Genomic DNA, 19,013 nt, shown 5'->3' with positions numbered 1-19,013 from the left:
TCCTACCTCCGTGTAGCCCATACTGGCGGCAGCGACAAGGGCCTGCTGCACGGCGTAGCTCTTGGTGAAGCTGGCCTGCTGCTGGCTCTGTGGCGAGTGCTGTTGTGGCCCGCCGCTCCAGTCGCACTGGATGAGGAACTTCACCACCTCCATGTGGCCCCTGAGGGCCGCGTGCACTAGCGCGCACTGGCCGTTCTTGTCCAAGTGGTCCACCTTGGTCCGCCTGCGACACAGCGCCGTCACAATGGCCATGTGGCCCCCGGCGGCGGCATAGCCAAGCGGTGTGAGGCCGCTCTCAGAGGGGGCGTCGGCGAAGGCACCGAACTCCAGCAGTAGTGCCACCATGTCCATGTAGCCCAAGTGGGCGTGGACGCACAGCACGGGGGCGTTGTTAAGCACCTCCGTGCGGTAGTTGACATTAGCCCCGCCCAGCATCAGCAGACGACTCACCTGCCGAAAGGGAGAACGCAATGACAAGTTAGCCGCTGCTGCGTAAGACTGACTCAGAGTGACATCATAGAGTGACATCATGGAGTGACATCATAATGTGGCATCAGAGTGACATCACAAAGTGGAATCAGAGCGCCATCACAGAGTGGCATCAAAGAATGAAATCATAGTGATTCAGAATGACAGAGTGGCATCAAAGAGTGGCGTCATAGAGTGACAGCATAGTGACGTCAAAGTGGCATCACAGCGTGACATAAGAGTGGCAGCACTAAGTGGAATCAGAGTGGCATCAGAGTGACATCATAGAGTGATATCACAGTGACATCAGAGTGGCATCATAGAATGACATCACAGTGTTACATAAGAGCAGCATCACTAAGTGGGATGAGTGGCATCAGAGAGTGACATAAGAGTGGCATCACTAAGTGGTATCAGAGTGGTATCACAGAGTGGCATCATAGAATGACATCATCGTGACATCAGAGCGGCGTCACAAAGTGACATAAGAGTAGCATCACTAAGTGGAATCAGAGTGGCATCACGGAGTGACATCATAGTGATATCAGAGTGACATCATAGTGATTCAGAGTGACAGTGACATGAAGTGACACCATAGTGTGAAATCAGAGTGATACCATGAAGTGACACCATAGTGTAACATCATAGAGTGATATCACAGAGTGTCATGAAGGGACACCATAGTGTGACATCATAGTGAAGTGTCATCACAAAGTGTCATCACAGATGCATCAGAGTGACATCAACGTGACACCATCGTGACAACACAGCAACATCATAGTGACAGTATCATAGAGTGACATCATAGTGATAAAGATTGGCATCCCAAACACAGCGTGTGACAAAGTGGCATCACAGAGTGGCATCATAGGGTAGCAAAGACAGGATGACATCATAGGGTGACATCGCAGAGTGAATCAGAGTGGCATCATGGAGTGGTGACACAGTGTAAGCCAACAATGAATTCGACTAAGAAGAGGAAGGCCACACAAAACACAAACAAAGTCAAGAAATGGAGAACGTCTTTCTTCTTTCATTCTTGTAGTGACCATGATCTGTCCACCAAGCACCACACAGCACTGCGTCCAGCTCTGCCCCTTTAGGAACCTTGCCACTGGGTTTGGTACCACAGTAAGTGTGATGCTTGGTGCAAACGGGGTAAAAGGTAGATGAGGGTACCTTGATGTTGGGCGTGTAGAGGTTTCTCAGAGATGACAGTGCGGCCGAAAGACCCTCTGAGGTGTAGGACACCCACAAGCCTTGCAAGATGGAGGAGGAGACGCCCACTTTCTTGCTGAGGCCCTTAAAGAGACAGACGGTGTAAACTGCGGGGGCTTTGTGTATGTCAGAGACCATGGAGGGGTACCTTGAAGATATGTGCTTTGAGAATGTGGTGGCCCAGCTCGATGGTCTGCTGCCGGTTCAGCTTGTTCTCCTGCCGAGAGAACCAGAAGGCCAGAAGGGTGTGGCCGCTCCTGCACAGCAAAACACAAAAACTCAGGAACACATTTCATCTGCAGCTTCCTTCCATGAGGGATTGATAACCTTGCTGTGACTAACGAGCCGCGTCTATTTATACCCGCCTGACTAATGTGGCAACGCACGTCTGTCACACACAACACAGAGCATGATTCACACGCTATTTTGGGCTGAAAGAGGAATGGATAAATGTTTCAGATAGATACATACTTTACTGATCTCCAAGATTCATCGAAATCAACACTGAATATGTGATGCGGGCAAAAGTATCGGGACACAGGAAGTCACCGGAGAGTCATTCTGGTTTCAGGAGCGGAAGACTGCTCTCCTTCCCACAAACAAATATGAGCTAAACGCTAACTTCCCACAGTCAGGAACGCTGGATAACGTCCCGTATCTGTCACACGTTTGGTCTTTTCTCACCTGGGGTCGCACAGGAACTTGGTCTTCTCTCCTTCCTCCCGCCATATCAACCACTCCCTGAAGGACGGGTGGACAAACATGCGGGTGCCGTCCCTCCTCTTCACCAGAAAGACGGATAAGTTGTCCACGCGCTGCTGGAAGTCATCCCAGTCCAGGGTGCCCTGCGGTACGACATTAGCATGTTAGCTTGACTCCCTGGGCCGTCTACTTGCTGCTCCCCCACCCACGCTTTGGGCGTCTACCTGCAGCGAGCCGGCGTTGATGGCCTGGTAGATCTGCTCGTCGGTCAGCGGGTGGAGGGACGCCACGGCCACGTTGAGGAGGGGCAGCGCCCGCTCAAACGACGACTGTGTGGGGAAGCGCATGTTGCACTGCAGCAGGTACACCTCCGCCAGGTTGACCGGAACCACCTGAAGGAGGAGGGGACAGGGAGAGCACAGAGTAAAGCAGGAGTGTCCACACTTTTTCCAGTGAGAGCCACATAGTCACAAATGAAAGGACGCAACTTTACGTTAAAAATCCTTTTATTACTATCAACTTCACTCTGTTGCTCTTTTTTCCCCAATTTTGCTGGGTTTTTTACATTTTCCATATAATTCAACTTTCTGCTTAAATAATCTTTGTAAATTTTATTTTCATAATATCATGACTTTATTCCCATAATATAATAACTTTATTCCCAAAATATTATAACTTTTTCTGCATTACGACTTTGAACATTGGTCTTTGCTCTCCCCCCCCCCCTGTTTTTGCTGTTGTTTTTTGGGGTTTTATTTTCCATATAATTCAACTTTCTGCTTAAATAGTCTTCGTAAAATTATGACTTTATTCCCATAATATTTTGACTTTATTCCCATAATATTATAATTTTCCCCCAACCTAGTAAAAAAAAAATGTTATTTTGTTTAGTTTGTTTCTCATAGTATTACGACGTAACTTTTTGTAATGTTGAAACTTTCTGCTACTAAAATGACATTATTTTTCCTCATAATATTACAAGTTTATTCTCATAAAATTGCAACGTTTTTCTCATGAGAATACGACTTTTTCCTCTTAATATTTTTACTTTATTATCATAAAATAAAAAAAATATATATATAAATAAAAAATATCATAAAACAGTTTTTTTTCCATTTCTGCTGTTTAAAAAAAAAAATCCAGCTATTTCAACTTTTTACTTTATTCCCATAATATTTTCATGTATTCCGCAACCTACATTTCCAAAAATTACTTGATTCGTTGTTTTGTTTGTTTTTCATACTATTACAACTTTTTAAAAAAAGTAATATTTCAACAATGATGTTATTTTTCTAATATTACAAGGTTATTCTTGTAAAATTATGACTTTTTTTCTTTCAATTGCAACTTTTTCTATTCATATTTTTACTTTATTCTTGTAAAATGACTGCTGTTTTTTCCATTTGTTGTTGTTTTTAAAAATATATATTTAGAATGTGCTGCAGGCCAATAAAAAAACAGCTGGGTGCAGTTTGGACACCCCTGGAATAAAGCAACATACTGTAAATGCAGGCGGTGTGGTGGCAAACTCGTCACCTTGTAGCTGGAGCTCTTGAGGACCAGGTAGCCCTTCTCAATGAGGTCAAAGGTGAGCTTGAGGTACAAGTAGGAGCCCTGGCTCAGGGCCTTCAGGTGGCCGCTGAGCTTCCCAAAAGTGGTGTTGTCCATCTTGCCGTTGAGCGAGATGTTGTTCTGGATCTCCGGGCTGCTGTGGATGCGGTGCAGGATATAGCCCTGCAGGTCCTGGTCGATGGCGTCGTTCTCCTCCAGTGAGTCCAGGGAGATGCGGTGGAACGGCAGCGGGTTGGTGATCTCCTGCAGCCGCGGGACAAACCACGACATCAACCAGACCCCAACTTCATGGTCTGGACTAGTCCGGTCCAGAACTGACCTGCAAGGTGGTTCTGACTGTCACCACCAGTTTGAGCCAGGGAGGGAACTTGTTGATGGTCTTGCAGAGGAAGGAGACGATGGTGTCGCCGTAGTCTGGCTTGTGGAACTCCGCCTCGTTCAGACCGTCAATGAGGACGATGAGGTCCTCCTCGGAGTTGATCTTCCTCTCTGGACAGCAAGCAGATCACCACAATGTACCCCACAAACCTCCATTACAAAAACCCAGTGTTGTTACCTTTATAAAGAGCGTCCAAAGGCTCCAGCACCCCCCTCCTGAAGGAGGCCAGGGGGTCCTGGACGCAGGAGCGCAGACTCAGGATGCTCTGGAGGTGCGGCTCTCTCAGCATCTGCTCCCTGTAGGCCACCAGGTGAGGTGAGCGGCACAGCAGAGCCGCCACGTTGTGCACAAACTCGGGCACCAGGCAGGTGTAGGCGTTGTCCGCCTGGCAGTAGTGGTAGGCCACCACCTGGGGGCGACAGAGTCAGACAAACAGGAAGTGTCAGAGAATCACAGCTGACAAAAGAAGAGGCTATTTGTGAGTGAGTGAGTCAGGTTGATGTCTGGATGATTGCTATAAATAATTCATCACTTCCGGTTGCCAGGAGACAGAGACGGACAAGAAAAAATGTCCAGATTGGAATAAAAGAAAAAAAATTGGGGTGAAAAAGCGAGTGAGCTCAATTATTAATGCAGAGAATTAACAAGATCTAATAGCTTGGCTGGGAAGTGGCATTCTGCACATATTAATATTTCATAAGACTCCCTAGCAAAGTTGTTTTTTCCTTTTTCAACACATCTGCATAATGCATCAGGCTGTGTGTGTGTGTGTGTCTGTGTGGATCAGGTGACCTCACACATTGGACACAATGAGACACCTTCCAAAAAGTCACAAAGCAGCTTAACGTGACTGCGGGGAACCACACGGTGGCGCTATTTTATTCACACTTCTCATCAAACCTATTATAGTCTTCCCTCAAGTTTTTTCAGAAATTAATGAAAAAATGATTGCTGTTTCGTGGTAGACTGCCATCTATTGTGAATCAAAACATATGTGGAAGTGGCAAGTTTTTGGCTTAATAAGTTTAGAAGAAATAAATTTGAGGCTAACTGGTTAGCTCGCTAGCTAGTGGCCGTCTCGAGTTCCTGTAGCATAATAAGAGCTGCAATGTGATGTAAACAATGAATAATAGCAGTTTAAAGGTGACTACAAGGGTGTTATTTCATGTCTACAGGCTGTTAAAAACTATTTAGAAAGACATAAGAAGGTTTTCTATGCTTCTTTTCTATAGCTAACTATGAAAATATTCCCTTTATTAACCTTTAATCCTATATCGGAGAAATTCATTGATCGCAGTGGGGTCTGGAACCAATTAACTGCTACAAACGAGGGACGACTGTACCGTAATCCCTCCCTTATGGTGGTTCATTGGTTCCCCACCTCACCTTGATAAATTCATTTCCACCAAGTAGGGTCCCCTATTTATAAATTGAATATTTTTCTAGAGCGTAGTTTACAACCTTCTAAATACAGTTTTTAACACTATCAGAGCCCTCTAGACATGAAATAACACCCCTGTAGTCACCTTTACACGCTGATTAACCAATATAGTAAACATAAAATGAGAAAGTAAGACTCACACATTGGCATCAGGAAAGTTCCTTGTTCTTTTTTTAATGTGACATTCAATATGACATTACTGACACCTAGTGACCAGTGTAGATTACGACAATATCATCACAACGTCTTCTGAATGCCTTATACTTACTTGTATTTTTAGGCTTGAAAATGCTTCAAAGGCGAACAAAGCTGTAAAAGTAGCTTAAATATGCATATTTCTATGACTAATAATAGGGCGTACTCAAACATGAAACAGCATGATTTATTAATTAATATATTTTTGAAAAACCGTGAGTGAAGACGGAAAATTCAAAGCGTCAATCCGTTATTCCTTCCATTCATCAATGAAAGAGCAGCGACTCTCCTATTAACCATAAATATATTGATTCATCCATCAACCATACAGTGCAGCCAATCAAACAGTCCAATCTGTCATCCATCTTTCATCAATGTATTGATCCATAGATCTGTTCATCGTTGGACCTACCCATTAATCCATTGTTACCATCCATCAATCAATTATTCTATTAAACAATCAATCATCACGTCTTCTGCCAGAAGCCTCGATGGGATGGTCATCCATCAATAAAAGCATACCTGAGAGGCCAGCCTCCTCATGGACTCCTCCTGACGTCGTCTCATCTCGGGGGTGCCGGGACAGCTGCCTCCCCCCAGGGTGCCGTGGGTGGGCTGAGGCTGGCTGAGAGGGAGCCCCTCCCCATCTGGACAGGGCACACACTCGTCCAATCAAAACACAAAGACTATATTTTACAAAGATAGAATTTCCAAGAGCGACCGCCTACGTTTGGGCGAGGCCTGCGGGCTGTCGGAGGCGATCTGCCTCATGCGGGTGCCGTGGCAGCTGAGCGCCACGAGGCGGGAGACGATGGCCGTCTTGCCAAAGCCAATGTTGCCCACCACCACCACGCCGCGACTGCTGCCGCAGGTGGGCCGGTTGAGGTGGGCGTCAATCTCCTGAAAGAGCCACTCCCGGCCTGTGAAGACCGAGTCCATGGTGATGGACGGCACCTCGAACAGCAGCGGCTTGAGGGCGATGTCCTGTGGCCGATACGGAGTGAAACGCACTGCTGGGTCAGAGAGAAGAGACGGGTTCAGTTAGAAGACAAGAAACTGGAGCTAGCAGGCAGAAATTGTGTAAAGCGATGCACACAAAAGGGGGGAAATATGTCAAAACATGGACCCCTGCCGTGTTACCTGTGCTATTAATTTACTGACAAATACACCACATGGTGGCGCTCTTACTAAACCCCAATAGTGACATTTCTCACACAAAACACACCCACCATAGCCACTTTTGGCCCGAGCAGTAACACATTATAAAGCAATTGCAGCTTCACTCTATCACGTTTTTTCAAAAATATATTAATTAATAAATCATGACTGTTTTGTGGTTGAATTCGGCCTATTATTAGTTTAAAAATATGCAAATTTAAGCAAATTTTTACAAATGAAGAATTTTCAAGCATAAAAACAGATAGATGAAGTAAAATACAAATATAAGGCATTCAAAATATGAATTCAAAGAGTATGTGTAGTATTCTACACTGATCACTAGGTGTCAGTAATGTTGCACTGATAACACAATAGCCACTGTAGGAAGTACTGTTCAGAACAGAACAAAAACAAGAACGTAATAAGAGTGTCTAGGTGACTGTAGGGGTGTTACTTCATGCAGAGAGGGCTCTAATAATGTTAAAAAACATATTTAGAAGGTTGTAAATAGGTTTTATATGCTCTAACTATGAATATATTCAATTTATACATAATTATTAGTCAAATACATATTTAAGCACATTTTTATGATTTTACTGATTAATTATTTAGTTTAAATTAAGCATTTTCAGAAGACGCATTCAAAGACGTTTGACGACTAGGTGTCAGTAATGTTACATTGATGAGACAATTGCCACCACAGGAAGCAATGTTTAGAACAGGAAGTACAAAAAGAACAACAAGCAACTCATCTGTGAGTCTATATTAGCTCTTATTATTATGTCATATATCTTATTTTCTCTAATTATGTCTACTATATTGGGTAATAGGAGTGTAAAGGTGACTATAGGGGTGTTATTTCATGTCTAGAGGGCGCTAATAATGTTAATAAAACACATTTAGAAGGTCGTAAACAGGTTTTATATGCTCCAACTATGAATATATTCAATTTATAAATAATTCTTAGTAAAAAAAGCATATTTAAGCACATTTTTATGATTTTACTAATGAATGAATTTGATTAAATTAAGCATTTTCAGAAGTCGCATTCAAAGACGTTTGACGACTAGGTGTCGGTAATGTTACATTGATGAGACAATTGCCACCACAGAAAGCAGTGTTCAGAACAGGAAGTACAAAAAGAATAACAAGCAACTCATGGGTGAGTCTATATTAGCTCTTATTATTACGTCATATATCTTATTATGTCGACTATATTGGGTAATAGGAGTGTAAAGGTGACTATAGGGGTGTTATTTCATGTCTAGAGGGCGCTAATAATGTTAAAAACCGTATTTAAAAGGTTGTAAACAGGTTTTATATGCTCCAACTATTAAAATATGGCATCATAACGTGCTTCTTAACACACCACAACTGACTTGGTGGCCCATTAAAACACATCTGCTCATCAGTTTAGAGAGATATGCACAATGACGTATACATTATCTTTCAAATCAGCCCAGGAAACTCCTAAATGTTTCTTTGATCATGCATGCCTTATAACACGCACGGGCCTCCGGGTATATCACTGCAGGAAATGCAAGGCACCGCCCGTTGTCAATAAGTTCATGTTGTGTTAAATAAGGTTTAAAATGATGAGATAATGTCGCACATAGGGGGCGCCACAAATGTCACTTACAGTCATGTGATACAACTCATGCTAATTTCTGAGCCTCAGCCATGACTGTTAAAATGAAACTAACATGTGAGAGTCTCTTCTGCCACTAGGGGGAGTCGCTGCACAAAATTCAAGCCTGTTGACGCTAAAATGATTCCGGGATGTACAGTACTTGTGAAGATTTTGCCCAATGCAAAATTTAATCCCCTGCTCCTGGGTGTCATCTCAAAGACCTTCATCTTTAAACATATCATTGCTTTTCTTTTCTTTTTTTTATGTATTTCTTGAAAGCATCTGGCGGTTAATCCAAAGCGTTTCTTTCTGCCGCCAAGCCACTCGACATAAAAAGCACTCTGAAGCGGCGGCGCCGAGCGCTGTATGAAGGACGTGAAGGTGACTTACGTGACTGCGACTGCCAGGCGTGGGAGTTGTTGGTGGAAGCTGAGGCAAAGCAAGCAGAGGACAAGCCAAGGTTAAAGGGCAAAGGAAGGACACGAGCGAGCAGCAAAGCAGACTCAAAGAAGTGAGAGGAATCCTGAGAAGGACTTCATAAAAGTAAGTAAGTATTGCATTACTTTTGTGAAAAAGCTTCAATCAATGAATAAGGATTTTGTTTCAAAGTGGTGTTGTGAGATTAGAGTTACTCTCAACGGACAAACTGTGGTACACAATGTACACTTCACATGTACGTGTGTGTGTAATTACAAGCACTTAACTCACAGACCGCTCCGACTCGCTGTTGTTGCATCGAGCTCTCTCGTGTGGCTTGGTGTTGTGACGTTCGCGAACGAGCTGAGTCGATAGAGCGGCTCTTTTAAGTGCATGATCAGGAGGACAGTTGCGTATAAGAACGGTTCGCTCTCCATCCATTTCCTTCCAGTTGTCTGGGTCTGGGTCACGGAGTCAGCAGTCTCAGTAGGGAAGTGCAGACTTTCTGGTCTCCAGCTACTTCTGCCAGTTTTACCAGGAGGGCATCGAGGCGTTTCTCGGCCAGCTGTGAGACATAATCCCTCCAGTGTGTCCTGGCTCTGCTGCGGGGCCTCCTCCCAGCTAGGCATGCCCGGAAGCGGCTCTACTCTGAGCTCCTCCCGGATTACTGAGCGCCTAGTCCAGCCACCCTACGCAGGAAACTCATTTCAACTGCTTCTATCCGTGATCTCGTTGTTTCGAACGCTACCCAAAGCTCATGACCATAGGTTAGGGTGAGGGTAAGAACATAGATTGACGGGTAAATCGAGAGCTCTGCCTTCCGGCTCAGCTCTCTCTTTACCGTGAAGGTATGGTACACCGACCCGCCTGTCGATCTCACACTCCAACCTTCCCTCACTCGTGAGCAAGACAGAGAGATACTTGAACGCCTCCATTTGGGGCAAGATCTCACTCCCGACCCGAAGGGTGCAACCACCCTTTTCAGGCTGAAAACCATGGCCTCGGGTTTGGAGGTGTTGAGTCTCATCAAAGAACACTCAAACCTCCCCAGTAAATGCTGAAGGTCACAGCCTAATGAGGCCATCGAGAACACAAATGATCTGAAAACAGCAGAGATGAGATCTAAGGCCCCTAAAATGGACCCCCTCGACGCCTTGGCTGCACCTAGAAATTCTGTCCATAAAAATGATGAACATCTGGTCAGGATGCCTCCCAGACAGGGCATGTCCGACCGGTAGGAGGCCTCGGGGAAGACCCAGGATGTCGGGAGGAGCTGGACGAAGCAACTACGGAGAGGGAAGTCTGCGCTTCCCTGCTTAGGCTGCTGCCCCTGCAACCCGACCGCAGATAAGCGGAAGAAGATGGATGGATTCTACCAAGCGGGAGAGAAAAGATAAGAAAATGTGACTTTCTACCACTTTTGGAGCATGTCTGTTGGAAAGTGTGTCCATTTGCGAGGTTCTAAGTCACTAATGTTGGAACAAAGTCTTCATGGAGCTTGCTTTCTGCACTGGCTGCAGTCTTCCCCAAAGCATCTAGCTGTCCAAATTGTGTACTAAGGCCCCCAGGCCAAGCCCTGAGTGAGTCATGAATGGATTGAAAGGTGTGTCTGTACACTTTGTGTCCATATTCAAGTCCGTTTAGTACTTGAGGGATGAAAGAAGCATCATGCATCATGTGAAAGTGTTGCTGGCAGCAACGTCTGCCGTGCATTAGTGTTGAGCGTGTCCACAGCAAATGGTTCCAGCTGGCTCACAAAAGAGCGCGGTTAGGTGCGATAATGAGCAGATATTGCTCTTGATCTATTCCTGCGCCGCAGCGCACTTCTCCAAAGTGCTGCTTGCTAGCACCGCCTCACTTTCAGGAATCCTAATTACGGCCGCACTGCCAAAGAAAAGGAAAGAAACTCCTACTTAGATATTCACTCGCCGTCGCAATCGGCGGTTCTATCAGTCACGCGCTGCTGATGTAACGCTGGTTCGTTTGGGTGAAAGAAAGGATGTGATGTAATGTGGCCAACGCAAAGATTACGCGGGTTGTAAGTGCCGCTAACCCGAGCTGCCTCCATCCTCTGCTGTGGCACAAATCACCACGCCGGTGGGCACTCCAGGAAAACACGCCTGCCGTGTTGTGAAGCAGGGCCAAGGGAGTAGTTTTAGGGTGAGACGGATGCTCAAAATCTGATGAATCCCCCGCCCCCTCCTCCTCAGGCAACATTGACCAAGGTATCACTTCACGCCTCCTCCGCTGCAAACGCGGACACCTCCGTGGCCAGACGGGGGCCGGCGTCGCAGACGCTTTTAATTATTCACCAGGTGAGGATGAGTCACGGTGGATGAGCAGCCGCCAGCAGGAGGAGGAAGAGGAAGACGGTGCAGAGGAAAACATCCTGCTAACGGTGCGAGTTAGCATACAATCCTCAAATCCCAAGATGGCTGCTATGTTATGTTGCCCAAATAGATAATACAGTTGTCCCTTGCAATATCGCGGTTCGATTATCGCTCCCTACTTATATCTCGGTTTTTCAAAAATGAATGACTGAATAAATGATGGCTGTCTGATGGTATATTATGGTCTATTATTAGTCAAAACATGTTGAAATACAAGTGATATGTAGTATTGTGGTCACTAGGCGGCAGTAATGACACAAAACATTGAGACATTAACTTATCGTACATGACATTACCTTAAAACTGAAGTCAGCCATTGGCATGTTCCACATGATAGAGTAAAAAAAGTTATCCTCCGATTCCGCGTGAAAGTGGGAAGTTTTTAGCTTCTTAAGTTTACAAGAAATAACTTCGAGGCTAACTGGTTAGCTTTCTAGCTCACTAGCTTACTAGTTTGTTAGCTCGCTAGCCGCCATCTTGAGTGCCTGCAGCATAAGAGTTGCAGTGTTGTAAACAATGAATAATAGGAGTGTAAAGGTGACTGTAGGAGTGTTATTTAATGCCTAGAGGGCTCTAATAATGTGAACATTTTTTTTTTTAAAAGGCATCAGCAGGTTTTCTATGCTCTAACTATGAAAATATTAAATTTATTAACATTAAATGCTATATCCTGGAAATAGATTTGATCACAGTTGGGTCTGGAACCAAATAACCGCTATAAAGGAGGGACGACTGTACATCATTATTTCAACAATCGCCCACGTCACTACGCAGTCAGTTTTACACACGTGCAGAACGCATCCTCATCGGGTCGGCCTATTTTTTGGCAGTCAGGTGTCATCTACGTCATTCGTTCATCTATTTTACGGCAGGTACTGAGCACAAGCGTCAGGTGACAAGATTTATACTACGCATGTGCAACATACTGTACGTCACACCCCACCCCACCCCCAAAGAACGTTATTAAGATTGAAGAAATTGCAACGCTGAAAGCGATCCAATGTAGGTTGATCTATGCTAAGTGTTGTGTTATAGGTGGACAAAGGCAAATTAGTGTCATCACTGACCATTAATACATTTTATTTTAACAGTATTGAATTGAATAAATAATTCATGTGAAAGGATCTTTGTAAAACTAGAAAAAAGATGTATTGTGTTCGCATTTTTGAGACTTGTGGCGTAGCTGCATTTGTTAGCAAAGAATTACAGAGTCAGATCGCTGATGACATCATCAACGGGGCCGATTTTCGCTTCCTGTTTCCATGTATTGGCAAGCTAATGGGACGCTAACAAGGCAGTTTTGCCATTAAAAATACATTAAGAACAGAGCTGGACTCACGCAGTGCAGCTATATTGTAACCTAACGGAAAAATGTGGCAAATTTTGGCATCCATTTTTTACGTTAACCGGAAAAAAAGGGGGCATACGCAAACCGAGGTTAGAAACAGCTTTCAGCACGATGCACTTACGGAGACACAGCTATTAGTGGATGGATGAATCAACGAGAGGATGGTATGCGACCTCTGAATCTCCATTCTCCATCTTAGCAAGACATTTTGGACAATTTCACTTTGGGGAAGACTCTTTTCTGTTCCCAGTGCGCTCTCAGGGACCTCTGACGTCAAGCGTCCACTCATAAGTCCACATTTCCTCCACTTTCCGCCTGCCTCCTCCAGCCGCCGTGCACTCTCAAGACGCTGATCGGAGGAGGCAGGGAGCGTACTCCAACACACTCGGCTGCCCTTTGAGGCTTGAAGCTTGACACGAGTGTCCGTGCCATTAAACAGGGACGCTCTCTTTTGCACATGCTGCACTCATGCTCGTGTGTGTGTGTGTGTGTATTAATTACACACCTCTCAAGTCCTGGCCCGAGTGGCCCGGCCCACAGGTGGTGCTCTGTCTGGGCATGCGCAGAGAGGTGCGTAGCGGCGTGTGTCTCTGCTCATCCAGGTATGCCAGGTCTTCCAGGTGGGCCGAGCTGGTGGCTGCATGTGTGCGATGGAGGAGAAACAAACACGAATGAATATGCACGTAGAGCACTGTCAGGTGTTTCACGATGGCCATGCTGCAAGCAGCAGTGCTGAGGCATTTCTCCAACTCCTCCGGGAGGGGAGGGGGATCCTGAGCCGTCCCCGCCCCAGAATTCCCTCCCGTCGCCGTCTGTCACTCGGCAGATGCCCACCCGGCCCCTCTCAGGATTAATTAGCGGCGCAGACGAATGTCTTATTCATGAAGTCAGCACTGGCTGCTGATTGTTCACAGAAAATGTTCAATGAGGTTAGATTCCGCCCACGCCATTCCGGCGTCACACCCCCGACCTCAGGCTTGCTGAAGTGAAAAATGAGGGAGTCGAAGCGGTGGAAGACAGCCACCAAAGGCGACATCGGAGCTTCCAGGAAGTGCTTTGATAAGGAATGACGCCGTGGATGGATGAGTTCAATGCCCCTGATTGTCCTAAATGGACAGATTAGCCATCATCGTGCACCAATAACAAGCATCTAAGACAGGGGCGTCAAAATCGTTTTTGCTGTGGGCCACGTCGCAGTAATGAAACCTTATAAATGTACAGTATAATGGCCTCATGAAATTATTCCACATTTGATTATTTACTTATATTATTTATTTACTTACTTGGAATCAGAAGGTGCCAAGCAGTAATTCGAGTATAAAAGTATGGTATAATACGTTTGAAATGGGCTGTGACAACATCAAAATAATAGACTCCAATTGCATACAGAACTTATTTTCTGTGAAAACACATACAGTTAGTAAGAAAAAAAATATCTTTTTTTAATTTAATAATTTTTTAAAAGTACCATTATTTAAAAATGTAATTTAACTACTTAATTTGGGTATATTATTAAATTATTTAATTTAAAATTATTTTCCATGTAATATAAAATGAATATATGAAACTAAAAATAAAATAATGACAATTAATACAAATAAAATAATAAAAATAATCATTTTTGACATGCATTATTTCTGAGCTTTTGCAGGCCACATAACGCGATATGTAAAATCTATACATACAGATTTCTTTTTTTTTTTTAAGTCCTAACATCGATGACATTTTAGTTCCAACCAAAACAAAAACACTTCTTTGAAGCACATGGAGGCCAAATGGAGTGCACCGCTCATGTGCAACCAGCAGAGGCGCTGTTGATTCCGTCTCAACTACGAACACGACGCCAGTGGTGCTGCTGTATTTGCTACATTGCATTTAAATAACATTTTTACAAAAATGTTATTGGTAACACAAATAAAAACTGCCACTTAAAGAATCATCACGCAAGGAAAATCACTACCATTAACACCGTTTATGGTAGTGATTCTCAACAATGTCTGACTTTTTTTTTTTAAGTAAAATTGAACAATATTTTAGCCATCTCCCTCTTTGTGTTTAATCACTGCACAGTTATGAGTTACATTTATTTCTTATTTTTTAGTAAATGAAAATTTTTATGCATGCAGTTGTCATTATTCTTATTGTTCTTTATTTATTTATTTATTTGTATTATTTATCTGTATTGATGTCTCTTCTGTTGTTGTTGCTTAATTTATTGGTACATGTGTTTCTTATGTTCTTATTCTTTTTCTTGTGTTTCCTTTCTTTTTTTGGGAGAATGAACAGAATAAGAATTTCATTGCATAGTAAAACTGCCTGTTTTACTGTGCATATGACAATAAAACTCTTGAATCTTGAATCTTGAATGTTCCTTAATAAATTCCTTTAAAATGCACCTTGAACAGGCACAGTAATGCCTTGTTTATTGCGGTTAATTGGTTCCAGACCCGAATGTAATAAGTGAATTGCTGCCAAGTCGGATTCCTTATTTAGAAATGGAATATTTTGGTAGTAGAGCATAGAAAACCTGTTTACTACCTTCTGAATACGCCTTTTGACATTATTAGAGCCTTCCAGACATGAAATAACACCCCTATAGTCACCTTTACACTCCTATCAACCAAATGGTAATATCAAACCATAATAATAATAGTTTCATGAATAATAAATAATAATTAATTGTTATATTAATCATTCATAAATAATAAACAATAATAATTAAATTGGATTTGACAACAAAAAACACAAACTTTTCTGTCAAAATTGGCAACATTACATTTTACATTCAAGAAATTGTGTTATTTTGATTGCAAAAATATTTGTAAAATTACTTTTTACTTAATATAATATAAATATCATTACCTAAGTGAAAAAAATGTTCACAATATTAAAACAATATAAAAAATAATAAAATTATAAATATATAATATCACTATATTAAAAAGTACGTAATAAAATTAACAATAATAATAAAATATAATAAAAAAATATATACACATTTTTTAAAATAGTGTCTTTTTGACATAAAAAAGTATAAATAAAATAATTAAAAATATAACTATATTAAAAAGGTATGGAATCAAATTAACAATAATACTGTAATATCATAAAATAATAAATATATAACTATATTAAAAAGTACGGAATAAAATAACAATAATAATAAAATATAATAAAACATATATGTACACTTTTTTTTTTTAAATAGTGTTGTTTTAATATAAATAAGTAAAAGTATAAATAAAATAATAAAAAATACAACTATATTAAAAAGTACGGTATAAAATACGGTATAAAAGAATAATAATAAAATATAATAAAAATATACTGCTAAAAAAAAATTAAAGGAACACTTGGAAAACACATCAGATCTAAACTGGGGGAAAATGATCTTGAATATATTTCCTGATAATAAGTGGGTGATGTATTAGTAACAAAATGATGCCACATCATTTGATAGAAATGAAAATGATCACCCTATAGAGGGGGGGAATCAAAGACACCCCAAAAATGAAAGTGAAAAAATGATGCAGCACACTGGTCCATTTTGCTAAAATGTCATTGTAGCAACTCAAAATGATTCTCAGTAGTTTGTGTGGCCCCCACGTGCTTGTACGCATGCCTGACAACGTGGGGGCATGCTCCTAATGAGACTACGGATGGTGTCCTGGGGGATCTCCTAAGATATTCGAGATCATTTTTCCCCCAGTTTAGATCTGATGTGTTTTCGAAGTGTTCCTTTAATTTTTTTGAGCAGTGTATATATTTTTAAATAATAGTGTTTTTTGACGCGCGTTATTTCCCGGCTTTCGAAGGCCACATAAAATCATATGGTGGGCCGAATCCGGCCCCCAGACTTTGAGTTTGATAGCTGTGATATAGAATATAGCATGTTAGCATTGCGAGAGTTTTTTTTGTTTTTTTTTACTTTGGGTACTTCTTGTGGTGGCTATTGCTTCATCAGTGTAAGATTACTGACACCTAGTGACCAGTATAAAATACCACATATCAACATATCTGATCAACAACATATCAACGTTTTTGAATGGGTCTTCTGAATGCCTTATATTTGTATTTTGCTTCATTTAGCCATTTATATGCTTGAAAATGCTTCATTTCAGCCATAAATATGTAAAATATGCTGATTTTTTTGGACTTCCTGTTAATACAAGACGATATTTTCATCATTTCTCTGACATCAAGCGTTGCTCAAGGACGTATTCCAGTTGGGAAAAAGCGCAAACCATCTTTAGGCTAGCTCAGAATCACATCCCAGCGTACCACAGCGCATCCTCCTTCTCCCTCGTGCACTTCCTGTATCTCAAAGCGCGCTTCCACGACCGCAAGGCTTCGGCTCACTGATCAAGCGCGTTTTAGAGGGACCCAAAAACGAGCCGCATGGGTTTCCTCCCGAAGGGGGCGAAGGGTTTCTGCGCTGCGGCTATAAGAGGATGCAGAGGGAGGAAGAAGAGTGACCACTCATGGCTGCGTTCCCTCCTTTCGGACTGGGAATGCCAGGATCCCAATCTGTGTGCTCATCTTGTCTATCTGCAATGCAGCAGTCTGCTCGCATCACGTTCATCGCTCCTCCGCCTATGTGCCACGTCCACATTGCAGAAGGAAAAGGGAAGAACCTTTGGATGCAGCAGGAAGGAAGGAAGGAAGGAAGTGTTTAAGCAGGCTGGTGGAACGTAAAGAAGCCGTGAGGAGGGAAGGGAAGCTAAAGGGAGAAGGAAATGAAGGATGAAAAGAAGTATGAAGGACGCAGGAAAGAAGGAATACTTCTAGAGCAGGGAGGGCCACATAGTGAAAAATGAAACTTTGACATTTTCTAAGATATGCTAAGAAGTTACTGTGTATATATATGTCATGAAAAAAGTGCATTTCAGTTTTGTCTTACATACATACATACATACATGGTGAAATACCAGACTAATATCGACTTTTTTCATATTTTTGCTGGGTTTAAAAAAAAAAAAAAAGTCAACTCTTTCAACTTACTTCAAGTAAATGACTTCACATTATTGTGACTTTAGCCTTTAATAATATATTATAAATAATATGACTTATATTATTATACTTTATCCCCAACCTAATTTTCCAAATATTACAATTGGTTTCTTATAATATCTGGTCATTATGTTTCCTCATAATTGCGAGTTCATTCTCGTAAAATTGTGACTTTTTTTCTTTCAATATTTGGACTTTATTCTCATAAAATGACAGTGTTTTTTTCCATTTCTGTTGTTGTTGTTTTTTAAATTTCCAACTATTTCAGCTTTCTTCTTGTAAATTTTCTTATCATAATTATGACTTTATTCCCATAATATTTTCACTTTATTCCCATAATATTAGTATTTTTTCCCCAAACCTAAATGTAAAAAATGACAACTTTATTCTTTGTTTTGTTTGTTTCTCATAATACTTAAAATAACAAAAAATGATGTCTATTTTCTTTCATACGTCAACTCTATGCTACTCTATGCTATTTTTAAAATTTTGTTTATTCTCGTAATAATGTGACTTTTTCTTGTTAGAATCCAACCTTTTCTTTTAATATTTGGACTTTTTCTTTTTCACATTTCTGAGCCCCCCCCCCAACTATTTCAACTTTCTTCTTGCAAAATTTTCTTTGTGTAATTATGTCCATAATATTTTGCATTTATTCTCATAAAATTACAGCGTTTTTTCCCCATTTCTGCTGTTTCTTCCCAACTATTTCAACTTTCTTCTGGTAAATCTTCATGTTGTATTTATTTCTTGTATTTCTTGTAATTATGGCCATAATCTTTGAGGAATATATTCTCGTACAATTACAGCTGTTTTCCCATTTCTGATGTTTTTTTCCCCCAACTTTCTTTTTGTAAATTTTCTTTGTGTAATCATTTCCATAATATTTAGACTTTTTTGTTTTTACATTGTAACCTTTTCTGCAATCTAATTTTCCCAAAAATGACAACTTAGTTTTTTTGTTTGTTTCTCATAATATCACCACTGAAAAAAACAAACATCTTTTTTCTTGACTATTTCATCTTTATGCTACACAAATGACATTGTTTTCCCCGTAAAATTACGACATTATTCCCGAATACAAC

At 41.6% G+C, this 19,013-nt stretch overlaps 1 protein-coding gene across 3 annotated transcripts in view; it reads right to left on the bottom strand.

Annotated features, from left to right (window-relative positions):
• Nucleotides 1–19,013, bottom strand: part of tanc2b (tetratricopeptide repeat, ankyrin repeat and coiled-coil containing 2b) — a 153,911-nt gene that overhangs the window by 11,826 nt on the left and 123,072 nt on the right. For all 3 annotated transcript variants that reach the window (XM_054800817.1, XM_054800818.1, XM_054800819.1), the window contains 12 exons: nt 13,424–13,555; nt 9,154–9,192; nt 6,704–6,985; nt 6,498–6,622; nt 4,517–4,748; nt 4,280–4,449; nt 3,925–4,203; nt 2,613–2,780; nt 2,371–2,531; nt 1,835–1,943; nt 1,648–1,770; nt 7–450 (listed from right to left, as the gene is read on the bottom strand). In XM_054800817.1, coding sequence (XP_054656792.1) covers nt 7–450; nt 1,648–1,770; nt 1,835–1,943; nt 2,371–2,531; nt 2,613–2,780; nt 3,925–4,203; nt 4,280–4,449; nt 4,517–4,748; nt 6,498–6,622; nt 6,704–6,985; nt 9,154–9,192; nt 13,424–13,555 — 2,264 coding nt within the window. The remainder of the gene's footprint in view (nt 1–6; nt 451–1,647; nt 1,771–1,834; nt 1,944–2,370; nt 2,532–2,612; nt 2,781–3,924; nt 4,204–4,279; nt 4,450–4,516; nt 4,749–6,497; nt 6,623–6,703; nt 6,986–9,153; nt 9,193–13,423; nt 13,556–19,013) is intronic.

The sequence above is a fragment of the Dunckerocampus dactyliophorus genome, chromosome 15 (genome assembly GCF_027744805.1).
Source record: "Dunckerocampus dactyliophorus isolate RoL2022-P2 chromosome 15, RoL_Ddac_1.1, whole genome shotgun sequence".
Taxonomy (NCBI): Eukaryota; Metazoa; Chordata; class Actinopteri; order Syngnathiformes; family Syngnathidae; genus Dunckerocampus; species Dunckerocampus dactyliophorus.
Note: the sequence above shows the minus strand (reverse complement) of the source record. Positions and strands in the feature narration are given on the sequence as shown.